This window comes from Temnothorax longispinosus, chromosome 9 (genome assembly GCF_030848805.1).
Source record: "Temnothorax longispinosus isolate EJ_2023e chromosome 9, Tlon_JGU_v1, whole genome shotgun sequence".
NCBI lineage: Eukaryota > Metazoa > Arthropoda > Insecta > Hymenoptera > Formicidae > Temnothorax > Temnothorax longispinosus.
The window spans coordinates 16,148,447-16,172,075 of NC_092366.1; the positions used below are offsets into that span (position 1 = coordinate 16,148,447).

At 43.5% G+C, this 23,629-nt stretch overlaps 1 protein-coding gene across 1 annotated transcript in view; it reads left to right on the plus strand.

Moving 5' to 3' along the window:
• LOC139818544 (uncharacterized) overlaps window positions 1-23,629 on the plus strand; it is a gene marked incomplete at its 5' end in the record, with an annotated part of 79,544 nt that overhangs the window by 14,978 nt on the left and 40,937 nt on the right. The window contains 2 exons of the mRNA XM_071787272.1: window positions 1,443-1,501; window positions 21,090-21,127. Of these exons, the coding sequence (XP_071643373.1) occupies window positions 1,443-1,501; window positions 21,090-21,127 (97 nt within the window). The remainder of the gene's footprint in view (window positions 1-1,442; window positions 1,502-21,089; window positions 21,128-23,629) is intronic.

The window sequence follows — 23,629 nt, forward strand, 5'->3', positions numbered from 1 at the left end:
TCGTCGAGTGTCGATACAATAGAATTTAAATCGCGCCCTTACAATCATTTGCGTGAATAATTGAGTAAAAACGTCGCTTTGCGTTATCACTTTTGCACGTCCGATTACTGGAATCGCGAAAAAATGGCTTAATCTATTTTTACGCGTCGCACGAAGAATTATTATTTTGTTGGCACATGTCCCTGACTTATACATGACTAACATGACATCGACAATGGCCACAATGCGTTATCGGACGACAAAGTTTAAAAGTCGGCAACACAGTTAAAACCAGTCTTTATACCGTTGAAATCAATGCATGCAGCATTGTCGGAAGTCTATAAGAAAATTATTAGCGAAATCAAGCGTTTCGATCGGTTCCTTGAAATACCACCAAGCAGACTCCACAATTCATCGCTGAGTCATGACAGCCACGTCGATTGGGATTTGCAGCACTTAAATTAAGTGCGCGGCAAATCGCGTGTCTATATCGGATTTTTATTACCGAAGAAATTGCAGAAGAAATTGCCCCGCTTATCCGTGTGAATTTACAATTGTTTCTCATCTTCGTGGAATTAGAGTACCATCAATTTCTCGATATTCGTGCGCGAGTGCTCGACCGGCGACACACGAAATCGAAATCACGATCGATTTACGAGCGGCAGGTGAGGCAACGAATTATATACGTTATGTCGTTTACGTCGACGATCGTCGCGGCTCTTTGTACTGCAGAAACGCCTTACCTGCCCGAGGTATCCGCCGTGACGCAAATCGGTGCACGCGAGCTCGCTCGCCGCGCGCGTACACGCACCCGTATATTGACACTTCTGCGGTGCAGCGGCGTGTGATGCGTCGACATAAACGCGCACGGTTCGTTGCTGCGACCCGGCGTGCACACGCGCGCGGGTACGCGCGCGTGAAATCGACCACGTGTGTCCCTGCCGTCGTCGTTGTTATCATCTCGCCGTCTACAGCGGGATGGCAACGGATAGCGCCGTTGCTGCGGGGAGGAATCGGTCGGGTTACATGAACGCATACTAATTAAAAGCCCGCATTATCGTCGCACGTCGCGGAAAGATGTGCTAATTACATCTCGAAGAAGAGAGGTCTTTTGCGTCCCCGTCATGGACCCGCGAGTGAATGAAGCGCGAATCTCACGCCTGCTTTCTTTCCGTCTCTGAAAAGATCTCCCCGGTAAGCCCCGGTTCCTCTCGCGCGCGTTGCTGTGCCTTGAATCAAGGCATACTTGAATATATACCTTCGACCCTCCCTACGTGGCATTATATCGGAGACGATCTCGCAAAATTGCCCGCCCGCTTCCACCGTGAAGATATTATCCGCGTGCTCGTAGCATAATTGTTATCGTATTGATGTTGAGGAAAAAGGAAAAAAGAGACAGCTGGCCACCGTTCGTTAAGGAATACGTATATCCGGATTTCTGATGCTCCGTTTCTTCTGTCTAGATTGACGAATGACGCCGTAGCAGAGGGCTGGTTGGTGCGCGGATACCGGGACGCAAGAGGTAAGTTTAATGTTAAATTGAGAGGTAGAAATTAAATCACACATTGAAATCGATCGGGCGAGTTTCGGAATTCGGTCGCGATCAATTCAATTTCGTGGAACGTGTAACTCATCGGTATTGATTAACAATGGCTTGAATATTGGCTAGGATGTTTAATGTTGTCCATAACTTTGGCGACTATACAGCTTGCAATCAAAAATAAGTATGTAGATGCCACGAATTTTGGATACGACATCGTAAAATTGATTATAAATATTATGTTTCTTATAGCGTCTTGCTGTAGTTGCTATAGTTCAGCATCGAACAAAAACATTGTTTTAAATTTGTTGATTATAATTTATTTATACATTAACTAAGAGAATAAACTTTCGAAAATCACTCTATATTTACGTATTCTTCAGTAAAAATGTTTTGAATGACTTTAAAATGGATTTTTATCGACAAAAGTTTAAAGCCATATCTAATATCTGAAAAAATTTCATTCTAAATTTAAAACTAATTAGTAATATTTATTATGTATAAAACAGAGATTACTAATGTTTACATGCTTCGATCTTTGTATATATTGGGACCTAGAATAACATATTGAAAAGGAATATATTTATATATTAGTTTTCACATATGTAAAGTATGTCTTTATTAATCAGACGTTGAGGGAGATCTTTATATATTTATGTGAATGCTTGGAGCCCTTCAATTGTCAATATAAAGAGAAATATAGTAAAAATATTTTGTAATGTTATTAATTAATACATAATATTTATTTGGAAATCTATATACGTTTAGCTATGTAAAATATGTCAAAAAATAACAAGAAAATATTAAATCACTATATATGACTTTATTTGAACATTTTATATCATTCTCATTGGTAAAAATCTATTTAAAGATGTTCATTTTGAAGTTATTTACAACATTTTCATCGAAGAATACGTAAATAGAACGTGGATGATTTTCGGAAGTTCATCCTTAATTAATGATGAGTGCATGTAGGACAACACACCGTAATTTATTGATAACGTGAACATTACAAATTGTTTATTATTACCATTATAGTTTTATTTATTTTTTTCATGAATTATTTTGCGTATAAGTATATATAACGATTTAAAAAAAGCACAGTTTATAAAATATGTATAAATATGATTGTTTTATATACGATTGGAGTTACTAATTTGCGAGAAAAGAGCAAAAAGTTATCGATATTCGTATTAAAGAAGAATCGTTAGCGAATACGGTGAAAATTTGATGCGTTTTTCTTTTAGCAACTTATAGATTTATATTCTGTTTGCTCTTTTCCTTATATATTATTTTATAATTGCATGAAATGCCTTTTATATTCGGATTTATTTCGTTGCAAGGTTGCTCCTCTACAATTTTATTATTTTTTTGCTTTGAATCTGTTTTTGAGATTCGGTCTATATATTTTGCGAAATAATTTAAAAAATTTTTCATATAGCAATATATATTTTATATGTTTTTCACACACATACACACACACACACACACACTTTTTTGGAATATATATAAAACTCATATGTAAAACTGAAAATTACGTGAAAATTTTTTATTTTTTTATTATCAGTATAATGCAAGAAAGACGATACGAATATATAATATAATGCATTCAATGATAACAGCGCGGAATATTAGATAACGTTTGTAATAACCACATAGTAGGTACTCCGTGTCCATACAAAAATCACGAACCACTGCTCTCCTATAGCTTCCTCTTTCAACTTACGCGGGGTTCTCATCTTTCTCCCGGGAATTATGCATGCGAAAAGTCGAGATCCTTCCATAATGCGGTCGATGCTTAGAATTTAAAATGCATTTTATATCGTTATACGCTCACCACATTCTCTCTCCTTCACTTCGTCTCGTTTCTTCTCTTCCTTTGCCCTCCTCCTCCTGTTCCGTACACGCGCCTATATTTCACTCCACTTTCCAAGACCACGGCCCTCCTGCCTACTCGTTCAACAGACGACATATGTGTCTTTATGAACGGTATGTGGAGTAGACAAGTGCATTAAAACCTCGGGCGTTAGTTCAAGCTTCAAGAGGGAGGAGGACGACTGGGTAGAGCGGCAGGGCGGATGGAGGGCTCAGGAGGATACACAAAAGAATGCAAAGTAAGAACCACGACCTCCAACCCCCTCCCCTCGACAATCCACTTCGTATTCTTTTCTAGCTGCATCCTCCCCCTTCCCCCTTGTCTTCCCCCTTGTCGCTTACCTGCATACCCGCGTTTCACGCACTCCACCTCTCCTTTCCTTTTCGTATCGTTCCTTCTGTGTGCCGGAGGTTACAACGCATTATCATACAAGGCGACACTGCGGCTCGTCTTCCCTTAATTGTTTCCCGGTCTCGCCGCGTCGCGGGAGGGACGTGGCCACCCCTACAGCGGCACGTTTCTTGCCACGATCAACTCGCTGAAGTGCGAGAACGACGCCAGGGAGTGTTATCTCTTTTTGCGCGCGCGAGTCGAAAGCATGAGACCGGGGGTGAGAGACAGAAAGCGTGACAATTTACGAGTGGTCACCAGGGTGGTAGGGCGTCGAATTCATCTCTCTCTTTCTCTCATCCGCGGCGGGATCCTCCGTGTTCTGGTAATGTTCGACATCAAAGACCCAGGGACATTTCGCGCGCCGATGGCTGCGAGAAGTTACCCGGATATGAAACCGTGGGGAACAGGCTCGCGCTCTTATTGGTGTCTACGGGTGGAAGATATCTTTTTTTTTTTTTACGTTCAATGAATTCGGGGCCGCAGACATCACTGGTATCCGCGACAAACGGCGCCCTTTGTAACTTGGACACGCACGATTTCGCGATGTTGCATCGCGCTTTTAACAGAAACGCTAAAGAGAGATCTGGAATGGTATTGAAAAACGATCGATTTCAATTAATATGAATTATATATATGTGGAAAGATTTTAATCGTTGTGCATGAACCTGTGTCAAAATAATCCAATCGGCAATGGCACTTGTTACTCATTTCATATGGAGATACTTAGTGATTATTACGAAATTATTGCGAAATGTGCGTCATGCCCGTTTAATTAGACCAAATGCGGCGGAGCGGCCGCCGCGTTCTATATCGGTTTAGAGAAATTTGAGATTAGTCGTCGTAAAGTTCGTCGTAATGAAGGGATAATGGCCTTTTGAACTTCGCGGTTAGTTTCGACATCTGTCTAAGATGAGCCGGTTCACCGCCGATTAACCCCCGATGAGTGTAACATTTCTCAAACTCTCATTAAAGATCTGTTTGCCGAATATGCGTAATCTATCATTGAAAATTTAATAATCGCGGTCGATCTCTGTCTAAGTTATTCGTAATTTCGCGATAATGATAATCCGAAATTTATTCTAATTAGATTATCTAATTCAACAAATTAACCGTGATTATTAATTGTTGAATAATCCATCGCATAAACTGTTGACCATTAAAATGAATCAGTTTACAAATTAATCCGGCAAACCAGTTGCAACATGCAAATTTCTAAATTGGCAATCAATAAGATCTGCGACAAAAAACGTCATCCTATACCGCTTGCTTATCCGCGTCGCGTGATATGCTGTATCAAATAGCTGTAGCGCTAATTGTGCGCATTCCGACTAATCACCCCTGATTTCACGCATCACCGAACATCACAGCCTCTCGTCAAAGCGACTCTAAGTATATGTTGGTACCGAGAATCGGCAATACATTTTATCAAAATCGATCGCGAATGATTATTGGGAGGGATATGAATTTAATCTCCCGCGTGTAATTATTCAGAGACACAAGCACCGTGTGCGTTGCAAACGAAGGAAAAGCAGCTTTTCGCTGCTCCTCGATGTGCCCACAATACGCCGAAATGTTGCCGTGAATGGATAGATGAGGCGTTTACGTCATATCCCACATAAGTGGACACATAAGTATATATACACCAAAGGCTGCGTTCGCTTTGGGCGCTTTCGTGCTGATCGTCAGTCTATCTTTATTGCTCATTACATTTTGAAAAAAGATGGAGTGATGCTTTCAGTACGAAAACACCCAAAGCGAACGCAGCCTAAGTGTACGAAGGTTCCTATCAATGTGATCGCTTCGTTGTCGCGCGGGAAGAGAGAGACGGGGGACAGAGGCGTGCGTACGTTAAATAGCCGTCGAGTATGGAGAATGACAATGGTACATCGACTTGTTCTTCCGGAACGAACGGTTTCCACCGTCGTTTTGTGTCGCGTCGCGACGAATGGGGCCGGATCTTCGGTGACTGGGTCCCCGCAACGCGGTTGGGCCCCGGTCGATTATCCACCTCGGCCAATCGCGGCGTAGGAAGGATACAAAGGAATCGGGTGGTAATTATCGGTAGCGCGAGTTCTCCGCACGCGATTCGTCCGATAAACACAACCTGCAAGAGAACGGAGCGCATACTTCTTTCGAGGCGAAGCGTGTCTCTATATTTGCTTACGCAAATATCCCGCCATTGCCCGCGTACCTGATTAAATAAAACTAGTCGTACAATTACGATTAATGACAGCAAGATTCGCAATCTTGTGCGTGACGCGGAATATCAGGCCTGCCTGTAATTCAGCCGCGTAATTATCGAACGCGACACATATTCCGCATAGAAAATTATTGTGACAAGAATAGCGTCCTCGCAATTTACATTTGCTTTACAATACGCGACAAAAGTAAAGCTCTTCGTAAGCGTTATATCGTTCTTGCTTATCGCGCTGTCGCATTCTGCCGATCTCGGTCGATCAAGATTCAGGAAAAAAAAAATAAATAAAGAATTTACATCGGAATCGTGTCGCGAATCCGCACGCGATCGGAATGGCGGCGAGCGCTAATAAAATACTTTTGATGGAACTAATGGCAGCTCGAAGATTATGTTCACGGCCGGCACGCTCGTTTCGCGGAGGTATTTGAGCGCGTGATGAGCGGAAGGCGATAGTGAATTCTATGCGAAGGAGGGCGTGCGAGCATATTACGTTTATGCGGCCATGCACTCGCATACGAGTACACGGATGATTATGCGATACGCTTGTGTGTGTAGCGCGGGCTTATGAGTCGTCACTAGACATGTGAGGATGACTCCGATCGGTCCTTGATTCGCTATCTTTAAACGCCTTGTTGCCACGTAGTTACATCTGCAGCACGTAGCGAAATATTTCGCAGACTATTTTCTAATGAACTTAAATTCATATATAAATGCACGCTTAAAAGAGATTCGATTTAATTTGAAACGCGCGCTTTAAAAACTATTCTTTGAGGTTGAAATCTCCTTCTCGTGAGTCCGTGTCATTTTCCTAAAATAATAGACAAAATCTTATCGCTTTTGAAGTAGGTGTATGAAAAAAAAATTCTCGGAAGAATGCCGTAGGGAATCGCCGACTTGCGAGATATTGCTATATTATCGTCCGACGATATTTCCGGTTCCTGCCCCAAGAAGCGTGTTCTCGAAGATAATTCGTTATCGCGTCACGCGCCGGACTTTTCTCTGTCTTCCTTTCCGCAAGCGAAAGAGAGAAGATGGCGACGACGACGACGGCGGCATTGATGCGGAGGCGGTGAAGGAGGACGGAGGGAAGGCAGGATAATTAAAGAGGGAGAATAATCCTGAATATCAGCGTCATCGCGCGAGCGAAACGTATCCTCGTTGAGCGAGCCAGGCGGATGCACATTGTGCGCCGTTCTTTGCGCGTGTTCTCCTGTCGTCCCGCAAGAAAAATATCCGCGTCCCGCTGACGCGTCAGCGGAGAACGATCGGTCTAAATGTCATCGCGTCTCACGTTTTCCGGTTTCGAATTATCTTCGGCGAATCCCAAATATACCGAAAATGTGGGCAACCGTTGATAAATATCTTAGCAGTCTCGATATAGATCAATAAAGAATGTCTATCAAGAAAGAAAAAGGGGGAGGGGAGATAGAGAGATTGACAATCTGACGATCGTTATTGACGTAATCTTGATAAGCGGATGTACTTAAAATACTTTTAACCATCGATCTTGTACCGTTACCGTATAATTAGTTCTATAATTAGCGATATATCTTATAAAATAATCTTGACCTGTCGCTGTTTAGATTTTAGATAATACCTATATACTATTTTTTATGTATGTTTGGTTATAAACTTTTCAAGTGGTTTTCAATTAATTGAAAAAAAAAGTCGTAAAGCATCGAAGTTTTTAATAGAAATAAATTATTTATTTAATCCCCATATTTTGGTCTTAATCTATGTTTCTTCATATATCAGCGATTTTATAGAGTTAATAATAATCAGCTTGTATCAGCTCTTCTTGAAATTCACCAGGTATAAATATATCGAATAATCAACCTCAAATTTTCCCCTGTTACGCATTGTTGAAATGGAGCATAAAGTACGAGTAATTTCGGCACATACGCAACAACTAATTAAGCGCGTACGCGTATCGGCTCGGTCGAATTAAATGAATGAAAATCACGTATAATGACAGTGTATCGCGCAATACCAAAAAATGAGGAATCACCGTTTTTCATACACTACACACGGAAGCCATTCATTAATTAATTATACGTGCATCGTTCTCATGTTTAATCAATGAACCTGCATTTATCGCGTGTACTGAATAAACGCATGTTTTGCGCTCTTTGGATACAGGATATTAATCGTAACACGTGGAATTTTATATTTACTTTTGCGAAACAGCAGCAGAGTATTTACATTACACATCTGAAATGTGTGTGTGCATTGCTAACTCTATAAATACATTCGCTTAGACATTACCGCGTAATCGTGCTACACATCGCGTCGATTCTTTCTTACAACGAGAGCTTGATTAAGAATTCATTTCCTAGAAAATGAATAATTGAAAGACAATTGGAAGAGGGGGGAGGCTGTGCATTGTTTGCGAAACGTAAATGATTTGACGAACGGGATTAAGTCGCGAATAACGGAATCGTCGAAACGTTCTCCCGACGAGAGTGTCTGAGAATCGTGAAAGGAAGGCCATCGGCCTCTCCACTATGGATGGATGCGAAAGAATTCCCGGAAGTCGGAGGGCTCGGCGGACTGTGCAGCCCACCATCGAGGAGAGTAGCGTAGCGCCGAACGAGTCGAACCAGCGGAGCCGGTTCGTCTCACGACTCACGATATAAAACAATATTGATTGGTCGTACAATGCGGGTGGATTATGGGGTGGGTCGCTCCCCGGGGGTGGAGGGTGGACCACGATGCATTGTGCTCGCTGCGTCCGGTCAAACTTTTCATCGTCCCTCGCACCCTCTCGCGCTCGCGCGCGCCCGCGCGCGTGCTCGCCCTTCTCTCCGTCGCTCTCAGCCGTCCTCTCTGTCCCTTCGTCCTGTCCTCTCCTCGTCTGCCCGTCCTCTCGCCCTCTCCCCCCCGCCCCCGCCGCCTCCTCCCACGTCCAATAATTATTGCAGTCAGCCTCTCTCTCTTCCTTCGATTCCACGGTTCTTTCCAATGGCCACGTCAAGCTTAAAAGCTGTGCGAGCTCTACGAGCCGTTCCGCGGGCATCCAGCCGTCGATGCGCGGCCGTGTAGTGCCTAGCTGTCGCGAACACGCGGTGCTATCCTCCTCGTGCGAAAGATGTGTGCGTGCGCGCTTGCATTTATACCTTTATCCTTGATACGTCCCTCTCTGTCGTTCGCAGACTCCTGTTAATGGCCGAAGTGGCGGCGTCTTATTCACTCTGCCCGCGCGGCTTTGATCGAGGAGACTTTTATACCACGATTTAGGGTTAAGTCTGTTTTAAATAAATAAATTGCTGTGTAGTGATTAAAATCCTAGTTCCACAAAATTCCATTTCTTTAAATACCCGCGACGCGAAATATAAATATAAATGCTCAGGAAGAATCATATGAGAAACTTAATAATAGTACATTTATATTTAACGAGTTGAACGAGAAGTAAAATAGGGAATGCGAGTTATACGATTTAAGTACCGATGTTTTATTAGTTTTTCGCGAATAGTTAAGTGCTGATATCGCGATACGCAAGATACGAGCCTTTGGGAAATTAGAGAGCTGTTTGGCACGAAGCCTTGAATTGCTCGCTTACGTCCGAGAGACCGCCGAAGTATCGTGTAGTTACACAATAACTGCGATACACTTCTAGACTCGCGCACCCGGCTGAGTATACCCTGAGAGAGTACGCAGAACAAAATTTCCCGGTTCACGATTGTTTTACCCTTCTCGGGAGTATCAACGTAAAGGCGGAGAAATGAAGGCACACTGTACGCCGGACTACTTACATGCATGTTGAAAGTTCGCGATTCCAAAACTACGGTGAGTGCGCACGTGTATTGCGCTTCCCCCCGCACCTGCTACTGACGCTTACGCCGTGACAAAAATCGTGTAACGCGTTTCGATATGGCGCATACCATGAAACGAAATTAAAAACGCAATAACGCAGCACAAAGCGAAGCAATAACATGGAGAGAGGGGAAAAAAGGCAGCTTTTTATGAAAAGGTTTATTTGAACATACGAACTATTTGTAGCGACATATTTCCCTTGTTTTAAGAAACGGAGGATATGACAAAAGTGGATTTAATGCAATTTTCAATACTCCTCGTCGCCAATACTTTGATACGATTCCATCTACGTCGCGCTTTTTCGACTCGCTTTTTATCGGCGAAATAAGCTATATCCTTCTCCCTTGCGAAAAGAGAAGTTCGTCTTTGCATTCGCCTCCCCATTCAAACGGAAGTGAGGGAAACGAAGAGACGCGGAGCGTTCGATTTGCTTCAGGATTGTTTCGCGAACTGCTGTACGGCGGGGGAGTTGAGCGCCGAGTAGGAAGAAGGTGGAAGGGTGGACATTCTTGGTACCCATGTATAGCGTTCGGTAATTTATTTCTTGCCGGATCTCCTCGGCTCCTGACCACAGGGTGTCTGACAAGGGTAGCGCGGCGGTTCATTCTCGGGCATCCCCCACGGCTCTTCCGTCCGTAGGCAACTATTTCGGAATCAATTAAACTATCGGAGCGACCGAGTGTGCGATTGAACTGTTAATTAGCAGCTGCCCCGCGCGTTCCCAAATTCCGCAGAATTATTACGCTCGGATAAATGTGTTTGCTCGAGTGGCGGGTGTCGTCTTACACACTTCGAAAAATGCCGAAATGTCGCGTGGCTAAGAAGTTCGTCGAAAAAGGGCGCTGGCTGGCTAACGTGGATTAATCCACCGTCGCGTCGGTACGTCATTGAATGCGCGATATTATCAAGATCTATTATAGAAACGTGGTACGTCAAATGAAGTATTTTGTGAAGGAGAGAACCGGACGGGAGGGGGGGGAGGTCCGGCGCAAAACAGGAGACCAAAGTGTAAAAAAAATCGTTGGGCTGTGTCGTGAGCTTTGGAGCTCCATCAAGCCCTTCGAAGAGTTATGAATAAGGGATGAGCCCGCGGCGTGTGTGCGCGCCCATGCATTGACGGGGCGACCGCGCACTCACACATGCGTTCGCGCGAGTTTTAAGCTCGATTGTATGACGGTAAACGAATAAATGTGCAAATTTGACGAACCAGCCTGGCTCTTCGCTATTCGAAAATACGTAACGCACACGCGTGCGCCCAGTACACGCGGACGCATGCTGCGCACGAGCGGCCAACACGTACACACATGCGCGCCGTGCCATGGCGACACGTGCACGCACGCACACACGCACGCACGCACGCATCCTGGTGCATCGGGCGCACTTACGCCGGGCGCTTGCGTGTGCGAGCATACGTGCCTGGCGTGCGTGCGCGTCTGTGTACGTGTATGGTGTGTGTGCGTGTGTATATGTGAGCGAGTGTGGTGATCGGGGTGGACTAGAGACTCGTGCGTATGCGTACAAAATACGAACTCCCAGGCCGGCGAACTGGGCGTTCCTATACGCTGGGCCGTGAATAAAAATAATTAACGGAGAATATATACGAATGTCGAAGCGCCGATTGATTTACGGGAGTGTGCGAAGGTTCGAGGCGGGACCCGTAATTTCGCAAAAACCGCGTATCTGCGGGCTCGGCCTCGATTTTTGTTTTTACCCCCAGACCAACCAGCGCGGCCGATCGACTGCACGCGTATACGTGCGTAGGTGGTTCTTTTTTTTTTCACTACTCGTCGCTCTTCAAACTGGTTCGGCCCGGCGGTCCATGATATTCCACGGATTGCCACGGATATTACGGATAATTAAGCAATGGATTTTTGCGTTTAATCGAGTGCATAAATCGAATGCACTCGCCGATACTATGAGATGCTTCAGTTCAAACAATCATTCGCCCGTCGTTGAAAGGTTTTTATTGTGAATTCGCCGAGTTATGCAGCACCCGACAATACGGAAGCGAAATTAGCCGCTTTTCTTTCACTGGGCATCTTATGTACGGATTTGTCATGAAATTAATTTAATCAGCGAAATTTTACGAAGCATAATGTATTATCAATTCCGTACAATTAAATGCGTTGTTCGATCTTTATAATACATATAATTTTAATTAAAAGATTTGATCTTAAGTGTCTCAACATATTACATCGGTTATCAATTTTGTAAAAGTAAAATAACACTCCCTTCTCCATTTCGTGCTCCATGAGGTATTAATCAAGCACGATTTTTGACAAATTATTGTCGTAACCGCCAATTTCGTTGGAATCGATAAACGTGTACACCAACAAGAGAATATGAACGAATCGCGCGGTGGCGCCAATGCGTCCAGGTGCACAAATTTACAGGTAACGAAAGGCAGATGGTAACTACGCCACCGTAATAACGCGCGGTTTTACTTGCGGCGTCCACCCTTAAGAGATGGCACGAGCCGGTCCATTGATGAATTCACAATATGAGTAATTGAACGTGCTCTAAAAATTATGTCACTTGATAAAATGGAAACTTATCACGAAAAAGGTGCATTGCAGGCCATCGTGTTTAAATATAGTTTTCGATGCTTTAAATAATATTTAATAAATAAATTATTTAATAAATAAATATTTATTTATTACGCTTGTTATATACGAGCACGTGACATGAGCTACGATCGATCTTACATTTCGAATATTAATAAAAGTATTCAGTTATATAATTTATTTAGCTGATTACGTATTTTTATCATTTTTCCAGTTGACATTATTTTATAAACGAACCTTTTTATTTTGCAATTGGCTGGAATATTATATTTTATTTACTACTGCTATCGAGCAGCATTTACAATGCATGTGCATTGGTAGCAAGGAAAATTAAAGTTGAAATTGACAAAAATGGCGATTTAACTAAGCGAGGTAAAATTCTACAAACGTAAGAAGTTCTGGAATAACGCAAAGATCCGACTTTCTCGGCGGCGTCGAACTTTCATGAGCACGAGAATACTCTCGAGCTTTTTGCGCGCGTCCTCATTAGAGAAATATTCTAGCCGCAAGTAGCTCGGTCGTCAAACGTTCGCCGAGGTAAATAAGCTGCAGCAGCCTCGTCATCTCTTTCGCCTCCCTTCAAGAATAATAGCTGTCTTTTAATTAAAAGAAACTCCCTTAGCTCCGTGAAACCCTTTCGCGACTTGGGGAATCTCGTGGACGTAAAATCGCAATGTTTTCCGCGTTACCTTATCCGTAGAATGTTATTTGCAAATGTGCGTGAAGTGCAAGCGACTTAATGCCTCGTATGCCGAGCTCTCATTTCTCATCTCTATCGTGAAGTGACAATCAACGACGGAAGCTTAGAGATTTAAGAAAAGCTAAGTAAAGAGGAAGCGCGCCGTTTCCATATAATGAATATAGCAAGCTGGGATACATCGTAGACATAAAGCAGCCGCCGGGAAGCTGGGATGAAAAGAACGCGCGAGAGCTTTTCACCCCACTTTCTCATAAGTAAGTGGCCGCGTACGTGTCCCGCGTAGCTAGGTCTACAGGTGTCAGCTGACAATGAGTCGCATATGCACGTCCTCACGAGCCAGCGCGCCTATATGCTTGTCTCCGGTACCAGGGATGGTCTCGGAGATGAGAACTCGATTCGCGCGTTTACGGGAAGAAAACTTTTAATTTCCGCCTTGCGGAATGAAGATGAGAAAATGAGCGAAAATGCTGGAAGAAAAGACGTCTCCGTAATATTCTATTTATTACTGCTTGTCCGTTTCACTTCCAGCTTTAACGTCAGAACGCATTGGATATACGTTCTATATATAATATTTTAATGTTTCCAAGCGAATCGCCGCGAGTATTTTAATTATCTTTGCTATTATTATTTGGTACTCCTATATGTTTTAATTTGTGTCATTTATATCGAGCATCAGAGCTACATTTTCAGAGCATTTTTCTTACACATGTGATATTCTCTTAGCATACCTACTTTCTTGCGTTTTTAATATCCATATAAAGGTATCATGATTACGTGTATTATGCATTGTCTGTAGAGAACAAGACAGAATGTAGACCGACACAGACATGTTTTGATACGGAAGGCGCAGTCCTCGGTAGAAATAGATCCATTCAGCTAGATGTTCTCGAATTAAGAAGTCCATTATCCCCGTAGCATTGTCTCCGTCGTTATACCAATCTCGGCATCTGCTGCCCAATGGCAGCTGAAGAAGAAGAAGAGCATCTCAAATTACTCCGGCACGACTCTCTCGTCATTTGGTTTCTCTGTTTCGTACCTCCCCCAAACGTGCGGCTCGCGCGCCACCACCCGCCTGTCGCTAATCCCGAAGAATCCCCAAAAAAGGCTCATCATCTGCTTGTGTAGGTGGCTAACCGCCGTCTATTTACGACGGGCGCATAATGCCAAACCGTCTCTGTTCGCGGCGTTTTGTGGACAAACAAAATCGGCGATCTCCCTTTCATTTTTCTAGGTAGGTTACACCAGTCCTCCCCTCCCCCCGTATCCACCCCCTCCATGCAGGTTTCTGCCTTTTATCGTGGCGTACCTTTTTGTCGATGTGCGCTCGAGCGCGTCGCGACCGCGCGCGCGTTTTCTGCATATTTCGAATCTATGCAAGATCCTCCAGCTTCATTGCCCATCGTTGTCGCGGGCAAGAAGAGGCAAAGAAGGAAGAGAGATCGAGCCGAGTGATCGAGTGCATCCTGAATGAGTTCCTGGTGGCCACCGGAAGAACGTTAAGTAACCTCCGGGATGTTGACGTAGCGGTGCAGCCGTGCGCTGTTAAATATTTATCCCAGCGGGGCGCATTGACGGTGACACAATGCCTCCGACGTCTTATAAAGAGACCCCGCACGCCCACAAAAAGCGCATACATTGCTAAAAAGTCAGGCTGAGGTTGATCACCTCTTAGGGCCTGGTCGGAATCCGATTGAGCGATCTATTTTTCGGAGAATGCGAGACGATCCTTCGAGGAGGATCGGTCCTTCCGGATAAATTGAATAGCACGTGAAAGTCGGGCAACTTCTATAAAATATGAGTTCTGTTCCGATCTGACCGCAGAAACTTATACGAATAAATATATAATATAACGCATGCAATGTTTATTGTGAGACAATTGTCAAATAAATGTTTATTGATTTTATGAATTAGCAATGTTATAAACAATCTATTGACAAATTCAAACATTTGACCAATCTTGTGTCAATTTGATACGATAATTAAACGTGTTAACGAGTTTCTACGTACGTACATGCGATTAGTGTAAGTGTGCAAGGAGGATTTTGTGTCTGCTTCCGCGTAATTTCCTCGTCAATTTTCCTGGAGAGACTACTAACCCTTCACGTTACGTTCAAGCGCCCTTTGGGAAAACAAAGGTGTCACTTCTTCAAAGAGCTCTCGTTCTTCAGTCTTCTTTCCTTCGTTCTCTACGGTCTCTCTTTCTCTCTTCGCTCTTGGCCATCTTACCGTCTAGGGGCCTCGACACTGTCTTTTTCTATTTAGCTATCCATCCATGCGCAATTTTTGTCCCGAACGTCTAAACACCTTTAATTTTCCTCTTAATAATTATTTTTTTCGTCGTTCTGGAAATTATTTCTCAAGAGATCAATTAGATTTAGCACAATATACGATTAGTCAATTTAATTAATACTTCGATCGTTATTTGTAGTTAATAAATTTAATCACATAGTTTTACAATTTAAGCGTTTCTTTCATTTCGGCACCTTTGTTCGGCACCCTTTTTTTCCTCTCGTAAAAAGACGCTTTATCTTCCGAGGGATGTCGCTTCAACAGGTTACAAGACGCCGCGATCCCAACGTCTTCGCTCCGTTTACCCTCAAGAAATGCCCATCCCTTTCTAGCCCAGACCCTAAGGAAGTCCGCTTTTCCCCCCACACCGTTCTTGAGCCGCGAGTTTTCTCGGTCTCTATTCGCGACCAAAGAGATCCGTCCCTCGAAGATTTTCCGGGCCGCGGGCTACGGAGAAACCTGTTGATGTAAAGAATCGTCCCGTCGGCGAAACTTGGAAGAAAGGACAAGCGTTTTCTTACGACGACGTTCCATACCCTCGGTCAAGCCCCCCCCCCCCCGGCCCCCTGCCGTAAACGTCGAGCGAACAAGATATCAACTTGTTGCTGGGATATTGAGCGCGGGCCAAGGAGCTAGACTGCTAGAGGGTCGGTTTTATTTTATTATTTAGACACGGCACGCGAGACCGGCTATCCTCTTTCTCTTCCGTGTTCTTCGTCTCGGGATTAGCCGCGGCTTTTTGTTCGTTCTTAATATCGCGGCATCATTTCGTTACATCTCGACGTCCAATAACTTGGACAACAATAAATCGAACCTCATAAAGAAATATGCTTTTTCTGTCGCTTGGATGCAATCCTATCTTTATAAGTCGATTTATTGCGACATGCACACTGCGCGTGTTTCGCGAGTTTGAAAAAGTCGTCCTCTTTATGTAATGCGATCAGATTAAAATTGATGAAGTCAATCATATCGAAATTACAACAACATTTAATCCGTAATATTATTTAACCCGTAAATATTTTATGTAATTCATTATTACACGGTTCAAAATTGTATTTAAATTAATTATATTATTAGAAGGCTGTTATATATATTGAAAGACTGGTAATACTTTTAGCAAAAGAATCTTTCATATTAACACGTAACATTTTTCATAAATAATACGTCTTATATTTCAACACCATTTTCATAAAATCGAACCGAGATTTAGAAACCGTAAAATATGTATGCGACATTTGTGACACTCTTAATGCACGGGAGAGTGACTGGCGATTAAGAGAAAAATCGTTTCGTGATACGGATTTATGCTCAAGGGACATTTTCAAGATGTGTGCTCACTTGGAAACACTTGTTGAGCATTGAGCTAAGATTGTCCGAGCTAAGAAGCCACTTGTTGCTCCGTCCTTCCTACAAGGAAATCCAGGTCCCGTGCCAGGATACTTAACACTGATAACCGCAGAAATCCTGTATAACTTTGTTCTAAATCGCTTGTGCAAACCGCCGAGGCACGGACGTTACTGCGAAGTACTCTTTGCGCCTTGCCGCTTTGTAAATTTAAAATTTAGCGACTGTCCTAAAAAAAATGACAAACTACCATGGCGAAATTTGATATATGATATATTGAAATGTAAATCTATATGCATAATTCTTCTGAAGATTCTCGCGCTTTGCTATTTATCTCTCCCCCTTTCACGATCGAAATATTCCATTACCGCTTTGACGATCATATGAAGGGGGCGTCTCCTGCTGAGGCGGAGGCCACATGTTCGTAGTTCGCATTCAGATAGAACCGAGTCTCTCGTGCACGATAGAGGCTTAATCGAATATGAAGCTAGTTATCAAATGCTAACTTTAGATATACGACTTTCTCGATGAGCGACACAACGCGCAACAGAGATGCATTTGGTATGCGGCATCCGGGTAATGCATGTTTAATTGTAAGAGAGTTATATTCGTGGAAACTTCGGCGGCGTATTGGCAGATTTATTTCCACCGAGTCGTTTCTATCTCAGGATTTTCATCTCGACGAGGGTAACATTGCTTTTATCTTACTAATTAGCATTCCGTATCGCGGAGTTTACTGAAACCAGGTTAATTTAAGAAAGGAAAGAAAACGTCAGGTAAAACCTATAATTCCATATTTTCTGTTCTCTGAAGCGAAATGTGTTTACTTAAAGCGTGATTACTACTTATCTTTTTTTTTATTGGACGCTTGAAGCATACGAAAGAAGGACAATCGCGACACAATGAACCGATCTGACGCTGATCCGAATTAATAAATTTCCAGAGAGTTAACACGGTGAATAGGAAACTTAAAAAAAAAACACAGACTCACCCTGAGGTTTCTGCGATGATTAGATTCTGCCACGTGCCTATTGTGCCACCCATCGATTCGACGCCCCTTTTTCGGATGCACGCGCGTGTGCGTATACCACACACGCATGCTCGCGTCTTAATCACGCGCAGAACGTAAGACGAGAACCCAAAAACTAATCTCATCGTATGAGATGAGACGTCGCCTGATTGAAACCAGTCTTTGTCAGTTCTCGTGGCATAAAATCGATAAAAGCTCGGTAACTTTAGTGTCATTATTTTCGAAAAAAGAAAAAAGTATATTTATTACAAAAGACCATTTACAATGTTATATAAGCAGTATTATTATTAAGGGGCGTCGTATTATGATTAAGCTAACAATTTTGGAATAAATCTAGGTTGTTTAAATTAAGGCTACATACTAAATATTTTCCATCTCTGCACTATACCTGAAAATAATTAAAACACATTTTTAACACAAACTAAGTTTACAAGTATCGATTACAATTTTCATAATTTTTAGTGCTGATAAATCTATTATTTGTTTAAAAAAACATATTGAATTCAGTAAAAAGAAATTAGCATATGCAAAGCATATTGGCAGAAATTAATGAAATCTTTACAAACTCAGAATAGCAAATAACTGATGTGTAATAGCGAATGACCGTGTTATCCTACGAATTTAACGAGTAAGTGTTTCGTATAGTAATTCGTACAACATGCGAAACAAATGATGCAGCAATCTGTACAATGAATAACGCGTATAATATATATAATCCATATCCAGAAATATCGTGTCAATGCTCGAACAAGCGTATCGGAGGCTAAATCGTCAAAGCTAGCTCTATACCTAACGAGCGCGTACGTACGCTTTACGCGATGTCACAACAACAGGAAACTAATTATAAATCTGTTTCCAACAACGCGCGTCGTACGTCATAACTGTGCGGCTCGTATCGGCGTGCGTACTTCCCTCGGCGGCACATTAGAAACTATTTTTAAGTCTATTACGCGTAGCCAGCGTCGTCGTGTATGCGCAGTGCCATACGATGGAGAAAAGAGTTTAACGCGGGCACGCAAAGAGCGTCAATAGCATTTCGCGCACAATGCCGCGCGGCTAATTCTACACTCTCACGACGAACGTAATATGCCTTCCAGCAAAGGACGCTCCTAATCGTCTAATCACCGTAGAACGGCACTAAAGTGCGCTTCAGTCGCGATGGTTCGCCAGCCCATCGCAAGGGGAATATCTGATTGATGATTAAAGGGGTGACGGACGGAACGAGGAGAGCGATTGAGTCGTGAAGCTAGGAGTAATCTTGGCCGGACAAAGATTTCCATCGAGACACTCAGATTTGATTTTCAATCCCATCGTACCGCCCCCTTTCCCCCCTCCCCCTGCACGGCACGGTTGTAGAGAAGAGAGTGCGGGGAAGAGAGAGCGCGGCGACTTTGCCATGTCGAAACGATCGACTTGGGTTTGCTTTTATCGGGTTACGCAACGTCCACGAAAACCAGTCGGCTAAGTTCTTTGTCTACAAAGCCATCTGTCACCCCCGAAGAGTCCGTGAGGAGGGTGTGGGAAACGATGTGTGGGCGGCGGCGCCGATATGTGTGTTCGTCGGGGCGCGTTACGCGTGTCTCGTCGTGTTCGCGTGTCCATGTGGACGGTGGCGTGATGTACGTGTAGAGACGCTAGGCGTACGCCAATATGCGAGAGATACGATCGAGATAAAAGCGAGATAGCGCGACAAGTATAAGCGGACCTTTGGGATGTGTATCGGGTATTGATTTTCTCCGCGCGGAGTTACGCCACGGGCTAAGCCGAAACGCGACGAAGTTTATTAATCCCGGGGACGGCAATCCCGTGGCGTCTGCGTGTCACGGCACAAGACAGCCAAAAATTTTCATCGCTCCCCGAAATACGGACCGCTCGATGACGAAAATATTGTCCTTGTGACTGCCTTGTGAGATACTACAAACTGATACCGTGTTGTGTTAGGAAGTCTTTTCAAATTCTCTAAAATCAAATCGTTAAATTTGTTTGTTCTCTTTTAATGATACGGTTTTATTATTTCAAAAAGAGATTTAGCTACGAAGTCCTTCTAATATTGCTAGTTAAATACACTTTGTAACTTAAATCCCGGAGCTGCATAAATTGGCTAACTCTAGAGAGTAGACGTAGTTGACGGTGTGTAGGAAAGGAACGTTGGAAGATGGATAGGGAAAGAACGAGAAAGAGAGAGGATAGGGATACAACGGGGAACAGCTAATACATCATAAACTTGAGAACAAAGAGGAGAGAGGATGTCGAGGTTACGCCGGAGAATCCGCAAACTCCGGCATCCTCGCGAGCGAAACTTTACCTATTTGTTAAATCTTGCCGGCCGAAACTGTCTCAGATACTGGCGTCGAACAGTGCCTCACACCTACGATCCTCCTTGGTTGTCTCGGTCCTCCTGCTGACTTCTACTTCCTCGACATCCTTCCCCGTGCATTCCAGTTGAAACAATGCAGTGGAAGTATAGGTTGGTCGTACTTAGAGTTCCGAATAATGAAGTCAAGTTATTGAATTTGTGGCACGTCGCAAGCTAATTTCTTTCATGCAGATATTTTATTACACAAGTTAGGTATCTCATTATAAAAATTAGCAAATAGAAATCAAGGTTACAAAGAGATTTAGATTGCAAGTTTATTATTAATGTAAATACATGATGGGATACTTTTTCAGTTTCTGTTTTACGTGTTTTCGATTAAATAACCCGTTGCGCAGGGGAATGCCTTTATTTTTGGCTGTGGAGTATATTGCGAGGATTCTCGGTAGAGAACGCAGCGCGCTATATTTATATCGCCTCGATATTTATGCGCGATCGAAATTCGTGAACTTTGGCACGTGTGACGCGAGGCAAAAGCTCGTCGCCGACACGCGCGCGTTGCACAGTCCGTGCGACTGTGTTGGGGATGGTGGCGAGCTTTGGAGAGGGTTTCATTGTGACGACAATATCGCCTTGGGCGGCATTGGCGAGGTAGATATGCAAATTTCGAGGAGTACGGCTTAGTTCTCTGCAATTTCACTTTTACAAATTTGTTAATGTTTCGTTATGGTCTCTGAAAGTTTTTTAGCATATATAACAGCTTCTTCCATAAAAATACTTTAGCCGCGAGAACTGTATGAATAACGACAAAAACCATGAGAGATAATTAAAATAGACAAAAGTGAAAACACAAAAAATTTTTTTCTTTTTAAAGACTGAAATTTGCCGAGTGAATCAGCTGTTTATTAAAGATAAAACAATAACGCAATTTGAGTTGCAGTTCAACGATGTACAAGCGATATACAATAAATTATTATAATAATAAGATACACGTAGTTATATTTTGAGATATTCGGTGATATAATTGACTAATTGCTCTTTTTGTTTCAGGGGACGGCACCTTTCGCACCGCCACGGCAACGTACAACGTAAGTATATATACTATCGATATTAACTTAATTCACGAGAGATAGAGAACCTCGTTTCGGGAAACTTACTTCTCACGCGAAACGAAGCGAGAACCGGTGATCGCCTATTGCAATCGCGCTCGTCGACAATTTCTCGTCGTTCTACGCCAATGCATGCATATATGAACGTCAAGTTGAGGGTTGACAATGCAGCTCCGCGTCGTGGCGGCTGCTTCGTCGTCGTGCGACGTCAAGGATGACGCCGGGCGTCGAGTCGACGGAGAAAGAAAGATGTCGAATGCGGCGTAGGAGGGAGGAAGGGGGGAATGAAGGGAGAGACGGAGACGCTCTAAGGTACATAATCATGCTTGCTGACTCCTTCCCTAATAAGAGACTCACTGTCAGCTCGTCCCCACGGATCGACCCACTGCGCGTGCCCCACGACGCTGCGTTCGCATGACAGCGGCGTACTATGAACGATTGACAACGAAGGCTCCACCGATGCACTCTTCGAATCGCTGTGTAAGAAAACAAAAGGAAGGGAGAAGAAGTGCAAGTATAACGAGAGTTACGAGTCACTGAGTTAAAGATAACAGCATCTACGACTATACGGTCTTTCTAATTTCTTTTCTGATATTCGACGACAATGCATCTTCTTCTCGTTACTTGTCCATCTTCGTCCGATATATGATCGTTTCCCCGCGATCATAGTAGGCGAAATGCTCCCCGATTCGCTTGGACAGCGATTTGCAAATTAATTTGGCTTTGTCGGTCGACTGTCAACACTACCCTGATCTTCCACGCAAACAGCACGAATGCTCCGCACGAATACCGTTCACATGTGTGCTATGACCGCATTGATTATTTCTGAGAATGCATGTATTAAGCCGCATAGGATTATCATAGGATTAAATGCTTATATTTATTTTACAATATTATACAAGTTAGGTAGATATAATTTATTATATCGCTCAATCTCTGTGACGTAGAATGGCATACTTGCGTCTCACAGGTACGCGAGCCTTCTCTAGATAGAGTAGCATTGACGCTATTGAGCGTGATACAAATTGAAAACGCGATCGTCCAGCTTGAGCTTAATTGAGGCCGACTGAATGAAAGAATACACGCGAGTGTAGTCGGAAATGAAAAGAGCCATACTATTCATCCGACGGTTACCCTCGAGGTCGTCGACGGCGGAAGGCAGGAGGAGGGACGCAAGGGCGCCACGGTGTCTTCGCTTTCGGTGTCGATGTTTAAAGGGCCAGGCGATCGAGGGTCCTTGGCCGGGACAGGTCTCAAGGTGCGTGTCTCTGGTGGATTTAAAGGACCCTCACGGCGCGGAGCATACCTTCGAACGTAGTAGGCCGCAACTTGGTACCAGATGGCTCCGATTCCCCCCACTTATGCGCCTTCTATCCGCCTTCTATCCACCCACGTGTCTTATAAACCGATGGCGGTCTAAAACGTGAAAATGGATTTTCTCACCCCCTCCTGCGCGCGCCCCTCGTTCCCGGCGTTTTTTCCCTCTTTCTTCAGAAGCGGTCGCTCGACCGACAAAACTCTCTCGCTCCCGCCCCCATGCCACCCTCGCTCACGCACGTTAATAACGCATCTCGATGCGGGTCGGCGTCGGGAGAACGAAGGAAGAACGTCGTTCGACATATGTTTCGGAAGTCATTGTGCGTCATGCGGCGAAAGACGATGTGTAGCGGTAGTTCGCAGCCCGTGAACGATTCTCTCTCCCCGCTCGCGCGTTCGTTATTAGTACTTTTAATCTTCCGTTATAGACGAGAGCCTCAAAATTGGTGCCGGATACCGTTGAGAGGATCGACCAATCTGCCGCGAACAGAATTCCGCACTTAACGACGGCCAGGGGTAGCGCAGGTACCGACAACAGTTACGTTTTTTGATCGCTCCCTAATACTTTCGTTCGTCTAGTTTTTTTTTCCTCTTTCATTGTACCTCGTGCCGAGAGATTTAAGCGCGCACGAGCGGCGACTCGAGTGGGTGGATAGCGATACGCCAAGGGATAATGCTGTGCGTTGGTGTGCTCTGAGATGATGCGCAAATTCTGCTCTTGCCGATACATTTGCCATAAAGTATTTTTATGTTGCCGCGGAAAGTGAAATTTTCAACACGTAAATGAGGAAACCATTTACTTTGATCGTTTTAGTATTTTTGTTTTTGTCATTGAAAATTTTTGCGAAAATTAATTTTGCCAAATGCACTTTTAATTGATATTAATAACACGAATCGCGGCAAAAAAGAGAACATGTTTTTCGCTAATTAATTCTCAATTTATTTTATATATGTGTACATAGCGATGAGGAATTATTTCTTAGTCAATTATATAAAATAATAAATATTAGTTACTTTTCAGTCGTTTTAATGTTAAATAATCGCGAGGATTTTTTACGTGCGTAAGAATTGATTTTAACGATTGATGCAACGAGGGTGGCACAAGCATCACGGCATACATAATGAAAGTGGGACGCGCGTAATTCCCGAAAAGGAAGAGGCTGC